The sequence below is a fragment of the Hypanus sabinus genome, chromosome 10 (genome assembly GCF_030144855.1).
Source record: "Hypanus sabinus isolate sHypSab1 chromosome 10, sHypSab1.hap1, whole genome shotgun sequence".
Taxonomy (NCBI): domain Eukaryota; kingdom Metazoa; phylum Chordata; class Chondrichthyes; order Myliobatiformes; family Dasyatidae; genus Hypanus; species Hypanus sabinus.
In genome coordinates this window covers 129,787,701-129,804,261 of record NC_082715.1, presented here as the reverse complement: position 1 = coordinate 129,804,261, position 16,561 = coordinate 129,787,701, and the positions used below count along the sequence as shown (strand labels likewise).

General features: G+C 40.6%; 1 protein-coding gene across 1 annotated transcript in view; it reads left to right on the top strand.

Moving 5' to 3' along the window:
* The window catches only part of cdc40 (cell division cycle 40 homolog (S. cerevisiae)), a 124,944-nt gene that overhangs the window by 106,312 nt on the left and 2,071 nt on the right, over positions 1-16,561 (top strand). The window contains exons 13-14 of the mRNA XM_059982946.1: positions 3,166-3,242; positions 7,639-7,783. Coding sequence (XP_059838929.1) covers positions 3,166-3,242; positions 7,639-7,783 — 222 coding nt within the window. The remainder of the gene's footprint in view (positions 1-3,165; positions 3,243-7,638; positions 7,784-16,561) is intronic.

Here is a 16,561-nt window from a genome sequence, read left to right as displayed (position 1 = left end):
AGAATCAGGAGCATTGAGTGATGTGGAAGGCCTTAATACTGACTACAGATTTGATGTTTGTAGAATCATTCAGCATATTATCAATCCATTTTACCCAACCCATCCATGCCAGCCATGACCATAAGGCGCAGAAGCAGAATTAGGCCATTCAGCCCATCGAGTCTGCTCTGCCATTCCATCATGGCTGATCCTGGATCCCACTCAACCCCATACACCTGCTTCTCACCATATCCTTAGTTTCCTGATCAACCAGGGCATCAGTCAACTTCCACCTTAAATATACATACGAACTTGGCTCCACCACAGTCTGTGGCAGGGCATTCCACGTATTCCCGACCCTCTGGCTAAAAAAACATCCCTCCTTACCTCTGCTCTAAAAACTTGTCCCTCAATTTTGAGACTGTACCCAATAGTTCTGGATACCCCCACCATAGGAAACATCCTCTCCCCATCCACCTTATCTAGTCCTTTCAGTAAGTTTCAATGAGCTCTCCCTGCATTCTTCTAAATTCCAATGAGTACAGGCCCAAAGCTGCCAAACTCCTCATATGTTAACCCCTTCATTCCCAGAATCATCCTCCTCTGGACTCTTTCTAATGACAATACATCCTTTCTGAAACACGGCCCCAAAACTGTTGACGGTACTCCTAGTGTGGTCATAATAATCTGTTCACCCAGCACTTGATCCATAGAGCCTTCTGTGTATGTTATGTACAGTAATAGGAATAAAGGCTTAGGCACAAATAGATGCAGCTACATATACAAAACTTTTGCACAGTACTTTAATAATTTTATGTATTGCACTGTACTGCTGCAGTAAAAAATAACAAATTTCATGACATATGTGAGTGATGATAAATCTGATTCTGATTTTGGTCTCTTGTGAACTGAGAGTGGGAAGGGGGCAGGAAGAGGGGAATCATGGTTGGGAGAAGGGGACGGGAGAGGGTAGGGAGCAGGAAGCATCAGAGAGTTATTTTGTAATTGTCAATAAACCAATTGTGTGGAATCAAATGACCTTGCCTGGTGTCTCAGGGCTGGGTGTGTCTGAACCTGCCTGGCTCTCCTTCTCTACTACCTGTCCCACACCCCTCTTGTGGCACTCCACCCTCGCCATTCCCAACATCCTGCGCTCCCACTGGGTTTACAAGCTCGCTCTCTGCTCCACTTTGACAAATTACAGTACTTCATGGAAGTCTCAGGCACCCTGGCTATATATATGTGCCTGAGACGTTTGCACAGGACTGTACCCTTTCCTCAGATATGGGAGCACTATCACTGAGATGAGCTGGCAATAGGAGTAGTGACGATGAATAATTGAATACAGAGGCAGATGTATTCTGGCATGTATTAAATGCAAAATAATTGATTCACCACCCCCTTGTGTATGCTTTGTGATTATGGGCTGGTTTCCTTCCAACAGCGGCTGTTCAATGGAGATTTGATAGAACTATTTGAAATCATGAAAAGTATTGAAAGAGGAAATAGGGTGGAATTGTATTGAGACAGCAGGGTACTTTAATGTGAAAAGGGACCTTTCATGTCATGAGGAGAACAAAGATTGCACATCAATTATGAATCTTGAATACACAGTTCAGAAGAACGATGATCATAAGTGCAATGATAATGTTGAAAAGACAATTGTACAGTGTGTGGAGAAAAATTGTACAAAGCTACAAGGGAAGAGCAAAGGATTGGACTAATTGGAAATCTCCTTCAAAGAGGTAGTCACATAATGGCCTCCTGTGTATCTTTATTTGAACTGTGAGTTGGTAAACTCTAATTTGCAGTCCCCAATGTGAAGTTTGTCTTTCCCCTTTCACTCCTGATGATGCCATTACTAAGCCATTTGTGGTCAGTTCTTCTAATACATAATGGAGTAATATTGATAAAGATTAACACCTAAAATAGCTGCAGATGACCTTGTGTCTTCATCACTCATTCAAAGTAAATGCTTCAAGAATTCATTGAATAATTTACAAAAGAAAAATGAAATTAATCCAATATGTATAACTTACAACAGTGCCTGTATTGTAATGATTTTTTGCTTTTGTTGTTGTGAATCCTGCAGATGATATGATTAAATTGTGGAGATGGGTTAATAGTAATAGACTTGTACAAATTTCATCAAATCTGTATTAGAAAGGAATTCTAAACATGAGAAAGTTTGCAGATGCTGAAAATTCAAAGCAACACACACAAAATGCTGAAGGAACTCAGCAGGTCAGGCAGCATCAATGGAAATAAAAAAAACAGTTGATGTTTCAGGCCATGACCCTCCTTCAGAACTGGAAAAGAAGGAATGGCCTTTTACATCTTTTTCATCTGCCTATCCCACCCCACTCCTGGGTCCCCTCCTCCTTCTCTTATGGTCCACTCTCCTCTCCTACCAGATTCCTTCCTCTCCTTTACCTTTCCTACCCACCTGGCTTCACCTATCACCTCTAGCTATCCTTCCCCCCGCCACCACCTTTTTATTCTGGGTTCTTCCCAGTCCTGAAGAAGTATCTTGATCCAAAAATCAACTGTTTATTCATTTCCATAGATGGTGCCAGACCTGTTGACTTCCAGTAGTATTTTGTGTGTGTAAAGGAATTAATCAGCTTTGAATAGGATCTCCTGCATACCCAAGCAGCTATTGCTTTAAACAAATTCAGTTAGAGAGTTTTTTGGCATTCATTTCTTTGGTACAGCTGTAACCATTCTCGTGAGATTCCTAAACATGGTTCTTTATTAAAAATAAACACTCCAAGGTGTTTACATTCTTCTTTGCCCCTTACATTTCAGAAAAAATATCACAGTGGTTCTGTGCTAAGATGTTCATCATCCGTTTGAAGTGCATTCTTTCCTTTCATGGTGTGGTTTATTGTCGAATGTAATCTTCAACTCAATAATGTATCTTTCTTTCCTTTTACCTCTTTATAAAACGTTGCTGCATTTAAAAATGTAAAAGCTATTGTTGAGATGTTCTATTAGAGCTTTTCATTTCACTTATTCATCTCTCTGACAGTTTGGATTTTGTGTGAGCACACATTTCGTGCTTTCAGAGTATTTTGCTCCCTGCACCTTTGGAACTCCAGTATGAATTGTGTGAACTTCAACAGAAATGTGTTTCTCTCCCCACCCCCACACACATTTTATAAGCCTTTGTTGTTATTCCTACAGGGATATTCCTGTGGACTTCAAATACATTGCTGAGCCAAGTATGCACTCCATGCCTGCAGTGACATTGTCACCCAATGGTGAGTTTGTATAATCTCTGAACCTACTTTGTTATCCAGCCCATTAAGGCACCGTCTCACTTCATTGCAACTATACGATGTTAATTTTGGTTGATCATAACAATATGGTTCCGTTAACAGTAAAATGCCCCAGAAAAGTATTATAGCAACACTTTCAAACTAATCCCTACAGAAATGTTAGGGTAGATAGCCAAAGGGTTAGCCCAAGATGTAGTTTTAAAGAATATCTTAAGGATTGAGTTTAGGGGCCGAGAGGTAACATTGCAGCAATATAGGACCCTGGTCAGACCCCATTTGGAGTACTGTGCTCAGTTCTGGTCGCCTCACTACAGGAAGGATGTGTAAACAGTAGAAAGGGTACAGAGGAGATTTACAAGGATGTTGCCTGGATTGGGGAGCATGCCTTATGAGAATGGGTTGAGTGAACTCGGCCTTTTCTCCCTGGAGAGACAGAGAATGAGAGGTGACCTGATAGAGGTGTATAAGTTGATGCGAGGCATTGATCATGTAGATAGTCAGAGGCTTTCTCCCAGGGCTGAAATGACTAGCACATGAGAGCACCGTTTTAAAGTGTTTGGAAGTGGGTACTAAGGAGATGTCAGGGGTAAGTTTTTTACTCGGTGAGTGCATGGAATGGGCTACCGACGATGGTGGTGAAGGCAGATACAATAGGGTCGTTTAAGAGACTCCTGGACAGGTACATGGAGCTTAGAAAAATAGAGTGCTGTGGATAACCCTAGGTAATTTTTAAGGTAAGGACATGTTCGGCACAGCTTTGTGGGCCAAAGGGCCTGTGTTGTGCTGTAGGTTCTCTATATTTCTACGATTAGAGGTAAATAGATCTGGACGTTTGGAAATGGAATTGCCTAATCTGGGACAGGAGGCAATGATGGAATGATCAGAACAGGAGATTAAAAGAAACAATATGTGAGAAATAGAGAATTTGGAGGACATTTGATTGGAAAATATGTCTGTTAATACAGGTGATGGATGAATAAGACTTGGTGAGAGTGTGGACAGTGGGTAAATAAGGTGAAAGATGGACACTGGACCAAAGAACAATTCGGGTAGGTCAGGTAGAGATGGTGCTGCAGAAAGGGAATCAAGATCAAATGCAGTGTTCAGCTGAAGGATAATTAAAGGACACGTTGACCCAGGATTTATGTCTGCAGTGATCCCCATCTTGTGTTCAAAACCAAAACAGCAATTGCTGGATTTACTCTACAGGCCAGGCATCATCTGTAGGTAGACAAACAGAGGTAACAGCTTAGATGAGTGATCTGTCATCTGAACTAGGAAAAGTTAGAACTCAAACGTGTTTAAAACTGCAGAGGATGAGTTTGGGTGGAAGAAACAGGAAAATATGTTCATGATAGCGGGGAGATCAAGAGGAAACAGGTGACACAATAGGCAGTAATGACAGTTAGGGTTTCTCGATCACAGTTGATCTATCTGAAAGAGATGTAAATTAATGGAGATGAATGATGTCAAAGAAAAGGCTAGGGGTAAAAAAGCAGTGTTCATCTGAAATAACAGAAAATCCTGCAAATAGTATTCTGGCCAATCCTGACATAAATCAGAAGTGCTGCTTACCTAAGACTTTTGATCTCATTGTGAAATCCTGAGGGTAGTAATGTGCTTCATCAGGGAGATGCTGCTCTTCCTCGAGTTTACTTTGGGCCTAAAATGTTAAATTTTAGCAGGTGGAAAGTTAAAATTGCTTTAATTCTCCATCCCACTGACACACTTTTCTCTTCTCTTGCTGTCTCTATGCAGCATGGCCTGCTAAGTATTTCTAGTATCTTAATTTAGATTTCCAGCAACTATTGTGTTTTGTAACATTCAGTTCTGACATCTTTGCCTCACTCTTTCCTCTGACACATTCACCTCTTTTTGTGTACACCTCGAGTCAGCTCAGCAGCAAAACAACCCTTTACTACCTCTCTCAGCACAACACATAAACGTCTCATTCAATCTCTGTCTCCACTGTCACACACATGCTCGTTGTTCTTTCTCTCCTTTCTCTGCAATTTGATTTTGAAACATGTTTGATTTCAGTCTTTCCCTGGTTCTGATGAGAGTTCATTGACTTGGAACATTAACTCTCTTTCTCCTTCCACTGATGTCACCTGATCTATTATTTCCAGCATCTTATGTTTTCTGTTAAAGATTTGCAACATCAGCGGTTGTTTCCCCGTTTTGTCAAGTTTCTTGTCATAAGCACAAGTACATGTATGCACAGATAGAATGAAAAACTTACTTGCAGCAATATCACAGGTACACAGCGTCATATGAGCAGCGTTCACAAGGAAAACATAAATAATGCACAATTCTTACAAAAAACAGACACATTTAGAACGAAGGGAAGTCCATTTTAGTGCAAAGTGATCCTAGTGTTGCTAATCTGTGGTGATTCGGGCTTTGCTGGTTGATTCATGAACTGAATGGTTAAAGCAGCTGTTCTTGTACCTGGGTGGTGTGGGACTTCAGACTTGTATACCTTCTGGCTGATGCTAGTTGTTGCAAAAATAGCGTGGCCCAGATGGTGGGGATCTTTGATGTTTTCTTGAGGTTGCACCTTCTATAACTAGTATTAATGTGAGGAGGGATGTGCCTGTGATGTATGTTATTGAAATATAAGTGAATTCCAGATAATTGGGATACATTTTAGTCCAATTAATCGGCTGACCTAATCAGCCAATGTGTAATAGAAATAGTTAAAAAGGTATTAATAAAAGAGACAAACTGAGTAACAAATTATGCATTTAAATGAAATACGGAATAAATTAGAAGACTTCAATAGTACTACAGTACTATAAAATTCATCCAGTGTATGCAATGAACAAAATCAGTGCAGACACCTTGTCAGATAACGGACTGCCTTCATACAATGCTATTGACAATTTCATCCTCCAAATTTTCATTTTCATTGTATCATTCAAGGTCATTGAAAATATCTTCAAATTCTTTGTAATTTCTATCTTGATGAAGTAAAATCATTTCATCTTCACTCCCAGCTGTTTCTGGCATCTCCAAGCCTGAATGCTTGAAAGTGCAGTGAGCAAAACAGTTTGGAATTCTCTTACTGCTTATTTTGCTCCAACTATCAATAAAGAAAATCACTGCTTTTTGCACACGAGCACACGCAACAGATGCTAACTTAAAAGTTGTTCACTCAAGCATGATGTAGTGTCTAATGACCAAAGAATTGCATGCGCCTAGCACTAGTTGGAACCAGTTCAGCAACGATCTCCAGCCCCATTTAAGCGGCATAGTGTGTCAGATAAACAAAGGGAATCTCAGCAATTTTCTTGATTGCTTTTTGTTCTTTAAGATCTGTCCCAAATACACGGCTGGCTCAGTTAAACAGAATCCATTGTATTTTGCTTCCTATTTTCCTAAGGAAGGATTTGAGGAACAGGAACACTTGGTAGTTGATTGCAACAGGAATTTCTCTGGAGTACAGTCTGACGGTTTGGTAGATGCTATAACATCACCATTGGAAAGAATGAATTATGGGTTTGATCAGTTTGCATTGACAGCCTATACGAATGTTTGTTATAGCTGAGAATGACACATGGACAAGATGTGTTTTACTATAAATGTACTTTATTGAAACCAGAGGCAAAAAATTATCTGTTCTTACACAAGAATCTGTTGCCTAACCTGATATAGTAGCTGATGCTGTTCCTTTAAAAGACAGATCAAACTCAAATATCTTGCAAATCTTTGATTGTTTGTACCACAATTTCAATCATTAAATCAAAAATTATTAACAAACAAGAGAAAATTTGTGGATGCTGGAAATCCAAGCAACACACACAAAATGTTGGAGGAACTCAGCAAGCCAGGCAGCATCTAGGAAAAGAATACTGACAACGTTTTGAGCTGAAACCCTTTGGCAGGAATCAAAAATTATTATTATTGTGGTTAATGCTACTTCTGAGCAGAAAATCCAAAATGTTGTCCAGGTGAATTAGTTTTAGATTAAAAATGTAATTTTTTTTCTCTACCTCACAATCCCTGTCTCTACCCACTGTCCCTACGTGGTGAGTTCTGCTCCTGTACCTGTGCTTGTAATTGATGTTAGAGAGAGCTGCACTAGGTCAGCCTAGTTAGCATCCTGTATTTCCTTCCTGCAAGGAAGAAACTGCCTTGCGTATCTGACAGGATACAGATCTTCCCTGTGTGGGAACTGCAGAATCAGTACATGTTCCATTGCTCGGTGTGTCAGGAAGTTAGTTCAGTAATAAGAACTATTTCCTTAATATAAAAAGCAGGAGGTAAAAATCTCAGATACTCCTGAATCTGAAATCAAGCTTAAACTCTAAAAGGGAATTTATGGAATGTTTAACTGGTGTACAAACTAGATTCTTTTTCTTTCTTCTTTTTGTAGGAAAATGGCTGGCATGTCAATCGATGGATAACCAAATTCTAATCTTTGGAGCTCAAAACAGATTCCGATTGAACAAGAAAAAGATCTTTAAGGGCCACATGGTGGCAGGTTATGCTTGTCAAGTGGATTTCTCACCTGACATGAGGTAAGTTGCTTCTTTGTAAATTTTTGGAACGCTGAATTCTGATTTTTTTTTTTGTTGCTTTTAAATGGTCCTATTCAAATCTAGTACTCTCAACTTATCAAGGTGAATGAATACATCCCCAGCAATGCTCAAGAAACTCAGTGATAGTCAGGGCAAATTCCTCATGGAGGTGTGGCAAATGGTAAAGCTGATCAACTACAGCAATGCATAGGTAGTTTAGCTAACTGGGCAAATGAAATTTAACACAAGTGTGAGACAATCCTTTCTTGAGGAGTGGAGCTTAACGACAGAGGAGGCAGCAAAGACAGCAGTGCTGAAATCCGGAGCAACAAACAGTCAGCTTTAGGAGCACAGCAGGTTGAGCAGCATCTGCAGGAAGAAAGGAGTTTTGGATCCTCATGTAGGGTTTTGACTTGAAGTATTGACGGTTCTATTCCTCCCACTGATTCTCCCTAACCTACTGAGTTTGTCCATCAGAGTATTTGTTGCTAAATATAATCGCATGTTTCTAAACAAAGTACAAAACAGAGGGACCAAGGGACTGATATTCACAACCTGAAGCCGACAGGACATATTGAGAAAGTAGATAGCAAGCAGTATGATATTTTGCACTTCATCAATAGAGAGATTCAGAATAAAAGCAAGAAAGATTTTTTGCACTTTTATAAATCTTTGTTAGGCCACCACTAGAGTAGTACATCTTTTACTGGTCACTTAATGTTAGGAAGGGAAGTCCTTGAGAGGGTGCCAAGATTTATCAGACTATTCCTATGGACAAGGGATTGTCACTACAAGGTGAAATTGGTAGAGTCATACAACACGGAACCAGGTTCTTCAGCCCATTTGGTCCGTGCTAAGATCTCCCGTCCAAGCTAATGCCATTTTCCTTATAAACTCTCCAATCCATGTACTCCACCTGTGCAACTATCTTTTAAAGGTTGTACTGTACCAGCCTCAACCACTTCTAGCAGCTGATTCCATATAGATATCACATTTTGTGTAAAATAAAGTTTCTCTTAAATATTTCCCCCCTCTCTTTTAGTTCTTGATACCCCAACTCTGAGGGTAAAACGGCTGAGTGCATTCACCCTAGTTGTGCCCCTCATGATTTTATACACCTCTACGAGGTCATCTTGCAGTCTCCTATGTTCCAACGAATAAAATGCTAGCTGTCCAGCCTCTTCCTCAGTTCAGTCCCTCAATTCCTGGCAGCATCCTTGTAAATCTTTTCTGCAATCTTTCCAGTCTTCCATTACATCTTTGCTACAGTAGTGCAACCAAACGTGAACACCATACTCCCATGTGGGCTCATCAGCATCCTGTAACCTGCTTCATGACCTCCCATCTCTCATACTGGATGCCCCGACTTATGAAGGCAAGCATACCAAAAGTATTGTTCACCACCCTGTCTCCACTTTCAGTGAACCACATACTTGAATTCTATAAGATTATTAGATATGGGAACAGGATTAGACCATTCGGCCCATCAAGCCAACTTCACTATTCAATCATCATTGATTTATTAGCCCTCTCAATCCCATTCTCTTCCCTTCTCCCTGTAACCTTTGATACCCTGACTAATCAGGAACCTTTCAACCTCTGCTTTACATATGCTGAGTGACTTTACCTCCACAGGCAATGAATTCCACAGATTCACTACCCTCTGGCTAAACAAATACCTCCTCATCTCTGTTCTAGATGGACGTCCCTCTATTCTGAGACTGTGCCATCTGGTCATGGTCACCCACTAAAAGAAGCGTCCTCTCCACATCCACTCTGTCTAGCCCTTTCAGTATTCTTTAGGTTTCGATGAGATTCCCCCCTCATCCTTCTCTCCTCCAACAAGTACAGGCACAGAGCAATCAAGTGCATCCCAAATGTTAAAACTTTCATTCCCGGTATCATTTCACATGAACCTCCTCTGGACTCTCTAATGTCAGCACATCATTCCCTATACAAGGGGCCCAAAGCTACACACAATATTCCAAGTGTGGTCTGACCAATGTTTATAAAGCCAACGCAACCTGCAAGTTAACCTTTAGGAATCCTGCTCAAGGATTCCCAAGCCTCCTTGCCCCTTTGATTTTTTAATTTTCTGTCTATATAGAAAATAATCTACACCTTTATTCCTTCTACCAAAGTGTATGACCATACACTACGCTATATTCCATCTCCTACTTCTTTGCCCATTTTCCCAACCTGTTCAAATCCTTCTGCAGACTCCCTGCTTCCTCAATGCTACCTGCCCCTCCACCTATCTTCATATTGTGCACAAACAAGGCCATTAATTCCAAAATCCATATCGTTGATATATAGCATGAAAAGAAATGATACCAACACTGACCCCTGTGAAAACTAGTCACTGGAAGCCAACCAGAAAAGGCCTCCTTTATTCCTGCTCTTTGCCTCCTAATAGCCCTTAAAGGAACCATGCTGACTTTGGTCTATTTTATCATGTGCTTCCAAGTACATCAAAACCTCATCCTTAATAATGGACTCCCAACATCTTCCCAACCACTGAAGTCAGGCTAACTGGCCTTTCTTCTGCCTTTCTCCCTTCTTAAAGAGTGGAGTGACATTTGCAATTTTCCAGTCCTCTGGAACCATTCCAGAATCTAGTAATTCTTGAAAGATCATCACTATTGTCTTCACAATCTTTTCGGCTACCCCTTTCAGAGCAGTCCATGAGCTGCAGTCCACCTGCTCCAGGTGCCTTGTCTACCTTCAGACCTTTCAGCTTCCCAAGCACCTTCTCCTGAGTAATAGCAGTTCTGCCCCTTGACACGCTTGCATTTCTAGCATTCTGCTCATGGCTTCCACTGTGAAGACTGATGCAAATTACTTATTAAGTTTGTCTCCCATTAATACTTCTCCAGTGTCATTTTCCAGTGGTTCGATACCCACTCTCATCTCTCTTTTACTCTTTATACATCTGAAGTATCTTTTGGTATCCTTATTTTATTGGTGATCGTTCCTTTATATTTAATATTTTCTCTGCTTTTAGCTCTCTTAGTTACCTTCTGTTGGTTTTTAAAAGCTTCCCAATTCTCCAACTCCCACTATTTTTTGCTATACTCAATGCCCTCTCTTTAGCTTTTATGCTGTTATTGACCTCCCTTGTTAATCACAGTCATGCCCCTTTAGAATCTTTCTTTATCCTTGGGGTGTATCTATTCTGCACCTTTTGAATTTCCCCCAGAAATTCCATCCATTGCTGTTCTGCTGTTATCCCTGGTAGTACCCCTTACCACAATCAACTTTGGCCTGCTCCTCTCTCATAGAAAATAGAATCATAGAAGAATGCAGGTCAGAAACAGTCCCTTTGGCCCATCTAGTCCTTGCTGAAACATTTAGACTGCCCACCTGCATGAACCTGCGCCTGGACCGTACCCCTAACATCCATGTACCTATCAGAGCTTCTCGTAAACATTGAAATAGGGCTTGCATGCACCACTTATGTTGGCATTTCATTTCAGTGTCATGACCCTGAGTGAAGAGGTTTCCCCTCATGTTTTCCTTCAAATTTTCCTCAACTCATGTCTTCCAGTTGTAGCCCCACACAACCTCAATGGGAAAAGCTTGCTTGCTTTTACCCTATCTATACCTCTCATAATTTTGTATACTTCCATTAAACCTCCACTCGATCTTCTATATTCTAAAGAATACAGTCCTAACCTATTCAATCTTTCCTTATTACTGAGGTCCTCCTGAGCTAGCTACATTATTGTAAATTTTCTCTGTACTCTTTCAACCTTATTTAATCTTTCCTGTAGGTAGGTGACTAAAACTGCAGACAGTACTCCAAATTAGGCCCCACCAATGTCTTATACAACTTCAACATAACATCCCATCTTCTGTACTCAATACATTGATTTATGAAGGCCAATGTGCCAAAAGCTTTCTTCAGGACCCTATCAACTAGTGATGCAACTTTCAACGAATTATGGACCCGTATTGCCAGATCCATTTGTTCTTCCACACTCTTCAATACTCCACTATTCACTGTGTTAAGAGCTACCCTGATTGGTTCTAATGAAGTGCAATACCTCGCACTTGTCTGTATTAAACTCCATCTGCCATTTTACCAGCTGGTCCAGATCCCACTGCAAGCTCTGATATTCTTCATTGTTCACTACACCTCCAATTTTGGAGTCATCCACAAATTTGCTGATTCAGTTAACCAAATTTTCCAGATCATTGATACAGAAGACAAACAACAGTAGACCCAACACCAAACCCTGTGGTATTCCACTAGTCACAGGCCTTCAGTCTACTACCACTATCTGGCCTCTCCTTCAAAGTCAATGTCCAATCCAATTTATTACATCATCTTGAAAGCTGAGCAACTAAACCTTCTTGACCAGCCTCCCATGTGGGACTACGTTAATGGTCTTGTTAAAGTCCATCTAGGCAGCATCCACTCTCTTGCCTTCATCAACTTTCCTGGTAACTTCCTTAAAAAACTCTGTAGGATTGGTCAGACATAAACTACCATGTTGACTATCCCTAATCAGTCCCCGTCTATCCAAATACTCATATATCTTGTCCCTTAGAATATCTTCCAATAACTTTCCCACATCTAATGTCAGGCTCACCTGCCAATAATTTCCTAGTTTATTCATAGTCTTTTTTTAAACAGCGGAATAACATTACCTATCCTGCAGTTCTTTGGTACCTTACATATTGATAAGGATGATTTAAATATCTCTGCTAAGGCGCCTGCAATTTTTGCACTTTTATTTGGACAGACATCATAGAACCATAGAACATTACAGCACAGAAACAGGCCTTTTGGCCCTTCTTGGCTGCGCCAAACCATTTTTCTGCCTCGTCCCACTGATCGCACTTGGACCATATCCCTCCATACCCCTCTCATCCATGTACCTGTCCAAGTTTTTCTTAAATGTTAAAAGTAAGCCCGCATTTACCACTTCATCTGGCAGCTCATTCCACACTCCCACCACTCTGTGTGAAGAAGCTCCCCCCCAATGTTCCCTTTAAACTGTTCCCCCTTCACCCTTAACCCATGTCCTCTTTTTTTTCCCCTCCCCTAGCCTCAGTGGAAAAAGCCTGCTTGCATTCACTCTATCTATACCCATCATAATTTTATGTACCTCTATCAAATCTCCCCTCATTCTTCTATGCTCCAGGGAATAAAGTCCTAACCTGTTTAACCTTTCTCTGTAACTCAGTTTCTCAAGTCCCGGCAACATCCTTGTAAATCTTCTCTGCACTCTTTCAACCTTATTAATACCCTTCCTGTAATTCGGTGACCAAAACTGTACACAATACTCCAAATTTGGCCTCACCAATGCCTTATACAACCTCACCATAACATTCCAACTCTTATACTCAATACTTTGATTTATAAAGGCCAATGTACCAAAAGCTCTCTTTACAACCCTATCTACCAGTGACGCCACTTTTAGGGAATTTTGTATCTGTATTCCCAGATCCCTCTGTTCTACTTCACTCCTCAGTTTCCTACCATTTACCTTGTATGTTCTATCTTGGTTTCTCCTTCCAAAGTGCAATACCTCACACTTGTCTGTATTAAACTCCATCTGCCATTTCTCAGCCCATTTTTCCAGCTGGTCCAAATCCCTCTGCAAGCTTTAAAAACCTTCCTCACTGTCTTTGTACCCAATCTTTGTATCATCAGCAAATTTGCTGATTCATTTTACCATATCATCCAGATCATTGATATAGATTACAAATATCAATGGACCCAGCACTGATCCCTGTGGCACACCACTAGTCACAGGCCTCCACTCAGAGAAGCAATCCTCCACTACCACTCTCTGACTTCTCTCATTGAGCCAATGTCTAATCCAATTTACTACCTCACCATGTATACCTAGCGACTGAATCTTCCTAACTAACCTCCCACACGGGACCATGTCAAAGACCTTACTGAAGTCCACGTAGACAACATCCACTGCCTTTCCTTGTAACCTCCTTGAAAAACTAATAGAATTGTTAAACATGACCTGCCACACACAAAGCTGTGTTGACTCTCACTAATAAGTCCCTGTCTATCTAAATACTTGTAGATCCTATCTCTTAGAACCCCTTCCAATAATTTACATACTACCAACGTCAAACTTACCGGCCTATAATTTCCCGGATTACTTTTAGAGCCTTTTTTAAACAATGGAACAACATGAGTTATCCTCCAATCCTCCGGCACCTCACCCATAGATACCGACATTTTAAATCCATCTGCCAGAACCCCTGCAACATATAAGCTTTGTACTCTCAAAATTTTATTTTTGTAGGCTTTCCACTTACCAAGTACTCCTTTGCCAGAAAGCAGCTTGTCCCAATCTACACTTGACAGATCCTTTCTGATACTATCAAAATCGACCTTTCTCCAATTTAGAATCTCATACTATGGATGAAACCTATATTTTTACATATTTGAAACTAATGACATTGTGATCACTAGATGCAAAAGACGCAAAGTTCCACTTACACAAACTTCTGTTATTGCCCTGTCTCATTGGTAAAAGCAAATCAAGAATCACATACTCTGTCATTGGGACTTCTATGTACCAATTAAGGAAACTTTCCTAAACACATTTGACAAACTCTATGCCATCTAGTCCTTTTACAGTATGGGAATTCCAGTGAATATGTGGAAATTTAAATCACCTACTATAACAACCATGTGTTTTTTGCAACAGTCAGTGACTTCTCTACATCTTTGTTCCTCTAAATCCCGTGGACTGTTGGATGGTCTGTAATATAGCCCCTTTAATGTGGTCATACAGTTCTTATTCTTTGGTTTCATCCCTAAAGCCTCACAAGATGAGTTCTCCAGTCTGTCCTGATGGAGCACTGCCGTGACATTTTCCCTAAAAGCCCTCCTCCTCTAACATTTAACGTCAACCTTCCTCCTTTAATCCCTCTTGCTCTGTCACATCTAAAACAACAGAACCCCAGAATTTTGAACTGCCAGTCCTGCTCCTCCTGCAACCAAGTTTCACTAGTGGCTACAGTATCATAATTCCATGTGTTGATCCATGCCCTGAGCTCATCTGCCTTTCCTACAGTACTATTTGTTTTGAAATATATGCAGCTCAGAACATTAGTTGGATCATGCTCAACCTTTTGAATCTTGACTCTGAGGTCATATAACATCTCCACAACCTCTCCACTATCTGTTCTGGCACTCTGGTTCCCATTCCACCGCAACTCGAGTTTAATTCGCTACGTAATTCTTATTCACTCAAAGCTCAAACTTTATTATCTCTGCACAAACAACAACGTAACTATGGTGATCCCAGGCCAACAATTTAAAACATGAAGTCTACTGTTCCCTTTGTACCAATACCCACTCAGAACACTTTTCCGATTTATAACACCAAAATAGATCTCCGTCGGCTAATCGATCCTTTCTTCTCCCAGTCTCTGGCATTGAGGTTCTTCCTTGTGATGGAGTTATCACAGCTGACGTACTCAGTGTCTGCTTCTATATTCATTCCTTACCAATTCAAATATTGCATTCCAGTGTCATTGGCTGTATGTCACCTGATTCACCTTGAACGCCTTTTTATTGGGTCTGGTCCAAGCCAGCATCCACTTACTGCCATCTTTAGGGCCCTTTGTTTAAAATCAGTAACCAGTTTGAATCACTCAAGGCAGACACACCCCAACAGTCACAAACTGCATATTCTACTAACCAAAGAACACCTTGCAAATAACTCCTTGTTTGGAGATTATCTGTAGTCCAGTAGATTACCTGGAGGAGCATCACTGTGTCTACTTTAAAATACAGAAAGCCAACCAACTTCAGCTCACAAAATGAAGAACAGAGAACATTTCGTAAAATGGCAGCCTCCATCTCCAAGGCAAGAGCAAAGACAATTGGTCTGTCTGCTTCCACTGTCCTTGACCCATTCAAGTTCTACATTTTCTTTCATATTTTAATTCCTCCATGGCCAACTAAAACACCTACATCTTAAAACATCAAGCTACCTTCTTTGTCCCTCCCTTAGTCATGTTTTCCATAATTGCTGTGACATCCCAGTGCAATGTACCTATCCAACCTCCAAATTGAAGTAGTATGGTTCTCCTTGGAGTCAAGGATATTGAGGAAACATTATGCTGTATATTAGTAGACAAAGAAGTATTTTCCTGTTAGCTAATTATACGAGGATTAGAGGGTCCAGAGGAAACAGACAAAACAATTAAAGATTTGCGAGGAAAAAGTATAGTAATTTGAAGGAAATTAGCTTGCAGACTCCTGGAGACAGAGCAGGGGAATGTGATTCATTGTATTGCTTTGTAGAAAGCAGGCATGGACTTTATGAATTCAGTGACATCCCTCTGTGCCACTAAGACTCTGACTCATGATTTGTACTGGCACCCACTACTCACACTCTCTCTTCAAGATGTGCCGTAATTTACCAAAGCTGCCAAACTTGTGAGATGAAACACCAAGTAAGGAGTTGCAAAAGAGTAATGCTACCCACAGCAAGTCGCATTTCAGCTGTTCTGGTCATAATCCTGGAAGGTTTTCCACTTACGACCTGTGAAAATATCTCTAGCAAAATAAAAAGAGTAAAAGCTTTGTACATTTTTATAACAAATTACAAAGGTGAAATTTTATTCTTTAACCGGGAAATCGTGGTGATTGTAGGAAAGTGCATGTTTCTATTATCCATCCCTCACTGAACTTAATAGGTGGCTGGGATATTTCAGAGGGGAGTCACCCATGTTGTTGGCCAAGATACACATGATGATATAACAAGATGGAAATGGCAGATTTCCTTC